This window comes from Otolemur garnettii, unplaced genomic scaffold (genome assembly GCF_000181295.1).
Source record: "Otolemur garnettii isolate 467f Iridium unplaced genomic scaffold, OtoGar3 scaffold00017, whole genome shotgun sequence".
Taxonomy (NCBI): domain Eukaryota; kingdom Metazoa; phylum Chordata; class Mammalia; order Primates; family Galagidae; genus Otolemur; species Otolemur garnettii.
The window spans coordinates 5,566,724-5,576,660 of record NW_003852412.1 but is presented as its reverse complement, the minus strand read 5'-3'; the positions used below and the strand labels follow the sequence as shown (position 1 = coordinate 5,576,660).

The 9,937-nt window shown below is 40.3% G+C and overlaps 1 protein-coding gene and 1 non-coding gene across 2 annotated transcripts in view; both read right to left on the bottom strand.

The window, feature by feature from the left end:
- Window positions 1–9,937, bottom strand: part of RAD17 (RAD17 checkpoint clamp loader component) — a 47,485-nt gene that overhangs the window by 15,322 nt on the left and 22,226 nt on the right. Inside the window, exons 10-14 of the mRNA XM_012802740.2 lie at window positions 8,263–8,269; window positions 7,622–7,804; window positions 4,279–4,364; window positions 4,019–4,165; window positions 528–677 (exon numbers count right to left, since the gene is read on the bottom strand). Of these exons, the coding sequence (XP_012658194.1) occupies window positions 528–677; window positions 4,019–4,165; window positions 4,279–4,364; window positions 7,622–7,804; window positions 8,263–8,269 (573 nt within the window). The remainder of the gene's footprint in view (window positions 1–527; window positions 678–4,018; window positions 4,166–4,278; window positions 4,365–7,621; window positions 7,805–8,262; window positions 8,270–9,937) is intronic.
- Window positions 81–187, bottom strand: LOC111723965. Its single transcript, XR_002772366.1, has one exon. It is a non-coding gene; the product is annotated as a U6 spliceosomal RNA (small nuclear RNA).

Sequence of the window (9,937 nt, the reverse complement as noted above, 5' to 3'; positions counted from 1 at the left end):
AAGCAATTCTCTTGCCTCAGCCTCCTGAGTAGCTGGGACTACAGGTGCCTGCCATAACACCTGGCTATTTTTTTTTTTTTTTAAATATGGAATGCTTCATGAATTGGTGTGTCATCCTTGCACAGGGGTCATGCTCATCTTCTCTACATGGTTCCAATTTTAGTATATGTGCCGCTGAAGCGAGCACAACACCTGGCTATGTTTTAGAGACAAGGTCTTGCTCTGGCTCAGCTGGTCTTGAACATGTGAGCTCAGCCAATTCACCTGCCTGCCACAGTCCTGGGATCACAGACATGAACCACAGTGCCTGGCCAGGTTTTTCATTTTTTTATGAGTCAGGTTCCCACTCTCGCTCAGGCAAAGCTCTAACTCCTGAGCTGAAGCAATTCTCCCTCTTTAGCCTCCCATAGTGCAGGGATTATAGGCATAAGCCTTCACCCCTAGCTTTTATAAAGTTTTAAAAACAGCTTTGAGATATAATTCACATACCATAAAGTTCACTTAGAGAAAGAGTGTAATTTTTTTACCTTTTTATTTATTAGAAACCACTGGGGTTTGTGCAAAGGTCGAAAACTAGATCCTCCAACTTGGCAATGAGCAAATCCTCGGGCTTTGTTGGAATGTATCACACCTCTTGTAGCTATAGATGTACTATATTCCCTGAGTAAAGAGCGTGTCTAGCAAATCAGACAGAAAATATAAAATGAAGTAAGAGATTTATTATAGCATTATTAGTGCTAATGACACAAAAAGACCAGCCATATTTAACTGCTATGTGTTTCCTTTTCTCAACATCATCATAGCTCTAAAAGTTATAGTGCTATAAAATTATTTAAAGCAAATTCAGTTGAGACATAACAATCAAATGCAATGTACAAACCCTGACTGAATTGTTAACATGGATGGGGTCAAAAATTTAAAATACATTTTTGAGGCAAATGTGGAAATCTTAATAGGGACAATATACTATTTATTACTAAATTAATGTTAACTTTCTTAGATATAATAACATTACTATAGTTGTAATAGAGCAATGTTCTTATACATGCCTAAGTATTAGTATCATGATATTTGTAATTATTCTCCAATTATTCAGCCAAAAATATGTAAATACTTAGAGAAGTTAAGTCTATGTGGCAAAATGTGAAAAACAGGTGAACGAAAGTTAAGAGTATACAAGTATTCACTGTACGTTTCTTTTAAATTATCTAAAGGTAGGAAAATTTCTTTTTTTTGAGACAGAGTCTTAGTTCGTCACCTTCGGTAGAGTGCTGTGACGTCACAGCTCACAACAACCTCAAACTCTTGGGCTCAAGCAATTGTCTTGCCTCAGCCTTCTGAGCAGCTGGAACTACAGGTAGTAGTCCCACCACAACACCTGGCTGTTTTTTAAGAGATGGGATCTCCTTGCTCTTGCTCAGTCTGTTTCCAACCTGTGAGCTCAGGCAATCCACCTGCGCTGGTCCCTTAGAATGCTAGGATTACAGGCATGAGCCACCATGCTCAGCCCTAAAGGTAGGGAAAATTTCAAGAAAGAAGCAATCATTTTAAAAATTAAGCAGGCCAGCTGTGGCTCACGCCTATAATCCCAGCACTCTTGGGAGGCTAAGGCAAGTAGACTGCTTGAGTTCATAAGTTTGAGAGTAGTCTGAACAAAAATGAGTCCCTGCCTCTACAAAAAATAGAAAAACTGAGGCAAGAGGATTGCTTGAGCCCCAGTTGGAGGTTGTTGTGAGCTATGATGGCAAGGCACTCAACCCAGAGCGATAGCTTGAGACTCTATCTCAAAAATAAATAAATAAATAAATGAATATAAAAATTAAGCAAATGCAACTGATGAGTAAAGAAACTCTATATCATAAATGATTTTCTTTGTATCTTCCATAATTTTAGTTATTACTGCTATTTCAATAAATATAACATAAAAAATATTATCCCATAGAAACAGTGTTGTCTGGCTCAGTGCCTGTGGCTCAAGTGGCTAAGGCACCAGCCACATACACCTAAGGTGGCAGGTTCGAATCCAGCCCAGGCCCGCCAAACAATAATAATGGCTGCAACCAAAAAAATGGCCAGGCGTTATGGCGGGCGCCTGTGGTCCCAGCTACTTGGGAGGCGGAGATCAAAGACTTGCTTGAGCCCAGGTGTTAGAGGTTGTTGTGAGCTGTGATGTCACGGCACTTGACCCAGGGGGACAGCTTGAGGTTCTGTCTCAAAAAAAAAAAAAAAAAGAAAAGAAAAAAGAAACAGTGTTGTCTAATAAAACTGCCTTCAAGGGTTGGGCTCACGTCTGTAATCCTAGCACTCTAGTAGGCTAGATGGCTTGAGTTCAGGAGTTCCAGACCAGTCTGAGCAATAGTGAGACCCCCATCTCTACTAAAAATAGAAAAAGTAGCTGGGTGTTGTGGCAGGAGGTTGTGGCCCCAGCTACTAAGGAGGCTGAGGCAAGAGAATTGCTTGAGTATAGGAGTTTGAGGTTGCTGAGAGCTATGATCATGCCCTGGCACTCTACCTAGGGCAATAGAGTATGACTCTGCCCCAAAGTAAAAAAAAAATATTACAAAAGAAATGAAAGAAAATAAAAATAGAAAACTTAGCCAGGTATCACAGCATGAGCCTGTAGTCCCAGATACTTGGGAGGCTGAGGCAGGTTTAACCCAGGAGTTTGAGATTGCTATGAGCTAGGTCAAGGCCCTGGCACTGTAGCTGGGAAACAGTGAGACACTGCCTCAAAAAAAAAAAAAAAAGAAAAAGAAAAAGGAAAAAAAATTACCTGTAATGACAAATGTTTTTTCTCTGAGCTATTAGAAAGGCAGTTATCAAACACTGGAGATAAGGAACTGAATTTTTAATTTAATTTAAACTGATTTAAATTTAATTAGCCACATGTGGTTAGTGGCTCCTATGTAGTATTCAGAGCAGAATTCAGATGTGAAGAAAAAAATGAAAATTTTAAACAATTTCAAATATATATTTAAAAAAATAAGCAGATGGCTCAATGGTTAATGGTTCGCTTAATGGTTAAGGCTCCAGCCACACACAGGCTGGTGGGTTTGAACTCGGCCCAGGCCTGCTAAACAAAAGTGACAATTGCAACCAAAAAACACCTAGGTGGTCTAGTGGGTGCCCATAGTCCTAGCTACTTGGGAGGGTGAGGCTAGAGAATTGCTTAGTGGCTCCACAGGTAGGGCGCCGGCTCTGTATACCTAGGGTGGCAGGTTCAAACCCAGCCCTGGCCAAACTGCAACAAAAATAGCTAGGTGTTGTGGTGGGCGCCTGTAGTCCAGCTACTCTGGAAGCTGAGGCAGGAGAATCGCCTAAGCCCAGAAGGTAGAGGCTGCTGTGAGCTGTGATGCCACAGCACTCTGTCCCAGGGAATAAAGTGAGACTCTTATCCCTTAAAAGAAGAAAAAAAAAAAGATTATCAGAAAGTAGAGCAAAATGTACATATAGTTCTTTACCTTCTATCTACTTTTCAATGATTCTCAAATTTTCTGAGTATAGATTAACTTTATTTATTTTACTGAGACAGAGTCTTACTATGTTGCCCTCGGGAGAGTGCAGTGACGTCACAGTTCACAGCAACCTCAAACTCTTCTTGCCTCAGCCTCCCAAGTAGCTGGGACTTCAGGCGCCCGCCACAACGTCCAGCTACTTCTTGGTTGCAGTTGTCATTGTTGTTTAGCAGGCTTGGACTGGGCAACAAACCCGCCAGCTTCAGTGTATGTGGCTGGCACCCTACTCACTGAGCTACAGGCACCAAGCCTATATATTAATTTTAAAAAGTAGAAAATAGTTTTAGAATAAAATTAGTACTATCCTATGTAACATCACCAGAAAAATCAGATTAGCTATTGAAGCTTATTACAAATACTGGATTGGAGAGAGTAACTTTCACATAGTTATGAAGAATAGTCACATAAAATAATGTCAAGTAATTAGGGATAAAAGTAAATTTTCTTTTCTTAAACCTGAGGAAATACTTGTAAATAAAAGCATTTAAGTCAAATGGTCTTACATTCCATTCACCACTGAGGGTATCTGCAAAACTTAGAAATTCACTGGCTCTCACAATATCATCTATGTCCATGAAGAAATCTACGTAGTTTTGGTGAAGATATAAATTAAATAACTCTCCTGGCATGTGTGACATTTCTACTACTTCCTATAAAAAGAAGCATACATACACAAATTTGGTTAAAATGCAGTAGTCAGTTATATATGCACACAAATTATATATCCACTGTAACCAGTACTAAGTGTTAAGAAAGACCTTACCTCAGGTTGAATAAGTAAAGTATCCCGTTCATATTCGGATAAATGAGAAGGCAGCTGAGGTGAGCCTAATTCTGTTAAAGATGCTCCTATAAAAAATTTCTGGAATTATTAAAGATAATACCATTGTTTTTCTTTTTTTTGAGAGAGAGTCTGAAGCTATCGCCCTCAGTAGAGTGCTGTAGCATCACAGCTCATGGCAACCTCAAACTCTAGGGCTTAAGTGATTCTCTTATCTCAGCCTTCCAAGTAGCTGGGACAACAGGTGCCCACCACAATGCCCAGCTATTTTCTGTTGTTGTAGTCGTCATTGTTGTTTTAGCTGGCCTGGGCTGGTTGGAACCTGCCAGTCTAGGAGTATGAGGCCAGTGCCCTACCCACTGGGCTACGGGCACTGCCCATCTTTATAATCATATAGTACCTCTCACTTAAGATTTTCAACACTTTCAGGCTAGGTGCAGTGGCTCATGCCTGTAATCCCGGCACTCTGGGAAACCGAGGCGGATGGATTGCTTGAGTTCAGGAGTTTGAGACCAGCCTGAACAAGAGCAAGACCCCTGTTTCTACTAAAAATAGAAAAACTATCCTGGCACAGTGGCATACTCTGGAGGCTGAGGGAAGAGGCTTGCTCAAGCCTAAGAGTTTGAGGTTGCTGTGAACTATGATGCCATGGCATTCTACCCAGGGCAAAAGAGTGAGACTCTATCTCCAAAAAAAAAAAAAAAGATTTTCAAGACTTCAGACACATAATGCCAAAATACTAAATAAGCTATTAAAATAAAAAAACAAATACGGGTGGCACCTTGGCTCAGTGAGTAGGGCAGCGGGTTCAAACCTGATCCCAGCCAAACTGCAATAATAAAACAGCCAGGCATTGTGGCAGCCACCTGTAGTCCCTGCTACTTGGGAGGCTGAGACAAGAAAATTGCCTAAGCCCTAGAGCTGGAGGTTGCTATGAGCTGTGATGCTACAGCACTCAACTGAGGGTGACAAAGTGAGACTCTGTCTCTAAAAAACATAAAAAATAAAATAAAATAAAATAAAAAACAAAGCTTGAGCAAGAGCGACCTCATCACCACAAAAAATAGGAAAATTTAATATGGCACACTCCCTAGGTGTAGGATACAACTACAACTCTGATTTTTAACTGTCACGTGTAAATTATATAACCTAATCGTTTGTACCCTCATGTTAATCTGAAATTTAAGAATGGGAAAAAAAAAGAAGGGGCAGCGCCTGTGACACAGTGGGTAGGGCACCAACCCCATATACCAAGGGTGGCAGGTTGAAACCCAGCCCCGGCCAGCTAAAACAGCAGTGGCAACTGCAACAAAAATAACCAGATGTTGTGGCGGGTGCCTATAGTTCCAGCTACTCAGAAGGCTGAGGCAAGAGAATTGCTTAAGCACAGGAGTTGGAGGTTGCTGTGAGCTATGACACCATAGCACTCTACCAAGGGCTATAGAGTGAGATTGTCTCAAAAGAAAAAAAAAGGAAATAAAACAGAAAAATTAGCCAGGTGTGGTGGTGCAAACCTATAGCCCTAGGTACTAGAAGGCTGAGGCAGAAAGATTGCTTTAACCCAGGAATTTGAGAGTGCAGCAAGCTATGATGACACTACTGCACTCAAGCCCAAGCAACAAAGTAACACCCAGTCTCAAAAATAAAAACAACAGAATAACTGGGAGCTTATGTGCATCTATTTTACCAGTATTACCAATAACTAAATTAAGCATTCTGATGCCTGGATTATGGCTTTTTTAGATTTAAAGTACTGCATTTCCCATTTGGGTAGAGTGGCTCATGCCTTGAAAGGCTGAAGTAGGAAGACTGTTTGAGGCCAAGAGCTCAAGACCAGTGTGGGCCCTGACCAACATAGCAAAGTCTTGTTTCTCACAAAAAAAAAAAAAAAAAGAAAAAGAAAGAAAAAGAAAAAAGAAAATGAAACATTAGCCAGGTGTGGTTGCATGTACCTACAGTCCCACCTACTTGGGAGGCTGAGACTAGAGGATTCCTTAAGCCCAGGAGTTTGAGGTGGCAGTGACTTATGATGATGATGCCATTGCATTGTAGCCCAGGCAACAGAGCGAGACCTTGTCTCAAAACAAAAAGCAAACAAACAAGCAAACACATAACCCCTCTATTTCTCAAAGTACAACCGTATCACCTTTCTCGCTTTGGGCTGCTTTCTTCCTTTGATCCTCATCTGAATATGGATGCCTTTTTTTACTCTTTTATTTACTATTTAGAAAGATGCTACTCTTTACATGAGAGAATAGGAACCTCATTTGCTAATGCAAGAAATTATAAGTGAATGGTAGAAAGGAAAATAAAGGGTAGAAGGAAAAAATTTAGGTGGAATAGCTACTTAGGTTCAGAGGTAAGGGGATCCAAAGACAGAGGAGTGTCTCCCTTGCCATCTAAGTGATATCTATTTCATTTTTCTCAGGTGGCATGGAGGTTTTCATTTAAAGTCTCAGTTTTCTTCCTCTGTCATCGTAAAAATGAAGATGGGTATCTTGGCTCAGCGCCTGTAGCTCAGTGGCTAGGGCGCCAGCCACACAGCAGAGCTGGCAGGTTCAAATCCAGCCTGGGCCTGCCAAACAACAATGACAACTACAACCAAAAAAGAGCTGGGTATTGTGGTGGGCACCTGTAGTCCCATCTACTTGAAAGGCTAAGGCAAGAGAATCACTTAAGCCCAGGAGTTGGAGGTTGCTGTGAGCTGTGATGCCATAGCACTCTACCCAGGGCAACAGCTTGAGGACCTGTCTCAAAAAAAAAAAAAAAAAGGAAAAAAGAAAACAGGTTATCTCCTATTACTGAAAGGAGAATCAATCTGGGAGATGAGCAATGGAGGTAGAGGAGCTGAGGAAGAGCAGGCATCAAAGAACACAGCAGAGGGCAATGAACAGCTCTGCCTTAGGAGGCCGCAAGCTAATGGAGTACAGAGAAATAGAAGAGGATTGCGAGAAACCTGTCAATTTATCTAGGGCCCTGGTGGCTGGAGCCCACTGCTAAAAGGGCTATAGGCTACCAATGTGCCACTAAAAGTTGGACTGATGTTTTAACTTCAGCAAACTATACTTTTAAAGATTTACAGGTATGGATATAGCCTATAGTAAGAAGTTTATTTTTTACTTCTTATTCTGCTTATAGTCAGAAAATACTCTACCTAAATACATTTTCTTACAACTTTTTAGGTCTTGGCAAACAGTATCTGACCTAATCCTAGCTCTTTCTTGTGACAGAACAAAATATATGCATTTAAAAAAACATGGTATTTTATTTCCATTGTAAGACTATGTAAAATCCAACAGATTTTTAAAAACATAAATTTTCTTACTTTTACAATATAGAATTTTCCCCAAAGCTCTGAAGAGAAACAGAGAAACGTCTTTGCCACCAATAGCTTGGACTTCTTGATTTTCAAAAACCGTATCAGGTTTTTTTCTTCGTTTTGATTTTGACAGTGCAGCATCTGATTTGAATGATACTCCTTTTTTCTTCGGCCATAAATTGTTCTCTCCTAATATACACCAAAGTGACAATATTTAAAATTAAAATATGAAAATTAAAAAAGCATTTCATTTATTTTTAATACTAAACATTCTAATTAAATATATTTTTGTAATTAACAGTAATTATAAAATGTTAACTCATTCAGAGTCCTCTGAACCAATTTTGTAAATATTCTAAAATCTGGAAAAATCTGAAACACTTCTGTTACTAAGCAATTCAGGTGAGGGATACTCAATCTATAAGGTCACGTCACCTTGTTTTCTCAAGTGATATGTGCAAGGTACTGTTCTTTGAATAATACATATTAATTAATTTAATCCTATCAACCCTATGAGGGGAGAACAATTATTACACAAAGAAATGAGATATAAAGAGGTTAAGTAACCAGTTCTGGGTTAGCAAGTAAGTGATTTGCATCCAGGTCATCTGTTTCTGTAATCTATGTTAACAACTATGCTATATTACCTCTCTGCTGATTTTGGCAGTCCCCCCAGTTTATAAATATGCCTGTGTTCAACTTTCACTTTTTCTTTTGAGACACAGTTTTACTATGTCACCCTCGGCAGAGTGCCGTAGCATCACAGCTCACAGCAGCCTCAAACTCTTGGACTTGGGCGATTCTCTTATCTCAGCCTCCCAAGTAGCTGGGACTGCAGGTGCCTGCCACAAAGCCTGGCTATTTTTTTGTTGCAATTGTCACTGCTGTTTAGCTGGCCCGGGCTGGGTTTGAACCCACCAGTCTGGGTGTATGTGGCTGGTGCCCTATCTGAGATATGGGTGCCACACCAAATTTCACTTTTAAATCTATTTAAAACTCTGAATATATGACTTAAAAATAGCCTCAAACAGCAGGAAGTACACATGATCTGTATCTGAATTATAATACCATCTATCTCATTAGGTTGATCTGAAAATTAAACAAAAAAACCTGTAATTGCTAATATAGTTCCTGGTATACTCAAAAATTATATTCTTGTCTTTAAAATTTTTCTGGGCTCAGAGCAATGTTATAAATGATAGTTAGGATCCCAAACTGGTTCACGTTAGCCTTTCTAGCCCGTAATTCCAGTAATGAACCTAAGTACCCTTTACATGTGTATTTCCCCAGGAATAAGCAGAACTCTGGTTTTAGTTGTGTTAGGCTGCTTATCCCCCCACAATTACTTTGAGAAACAGATGCAAGCCAAATGAATAGGTTAAACTTGTGGGCAGGAACACCAGGATTTCAAGTGGATTTAAACTTGTGGGCATGAACACCAGGATTTCAAGTAGATTTTGAGAGTTCCAGAGATATCGTTATATTTATTTACAGTAAATTCCTGAATGTGAAGCATCAAGTAAGTCTGTTAAAGCTTTCTCGTGAGGACTGTGCAGGAAATTATGATCATTAGGGCTAACATGTTACTCATTGCCATTAGTGAAGCTATCTTTGTATTATTTCATGGCTATTTAGACTTTCACTTTTTTTGCAATTTTTAGGCGGGGCCAGGTTTGAACTCACCACTACCAGTATATGGGGCTGGCGCCTTACTCCTTTGAGTCACAGGCACTGCCCAGACTTTTTACATATTAATAAGGGAAAGTAAATTTATCAGACATATCATATAAATTATCCTAAGTTCAAGAGGAAACCTATCTTTGAACAATATTATTAAACCTATTAATGATTGACCTTTTATTTTTTTGAGACAGTCTTACTATGTTGCCCTCAGTAGAGTGCCATGGTGTCATGAATCACAGCAACCTCAAACTCTTGAACTCAAGTGATTCTCTTGCCTCAGTCTCCCAAGTAGCTGGGACTACAGGTACCCGCCGCAAAGCTCGGCTATTTTTGGGGTTTTTTGGTTATTGTTGTTTGGAAGGCTCTGGGCCAGGTTCAAACCTGCCAACCCCAGGGTATATGGCTAGTGCCCTATCCACTGAGCTATAGGTGCCGAGCTAGTGGCTGACCATTTTGTGAGTCCTTAATATACATCAAGTACTGGCTCGGCGCCTATAGCTCAACCGGCTAAGGTGCCAGCTACGTACACCTAAGGTGGCTGGTTAGAATCCAGCCCGGACCCACCAAACAACGATGGCTGCAACCAAAAAATAGCCGGGCGTTGTGGCGGGCGCCTGTGGTCCCAGCTACTTGGGAGGC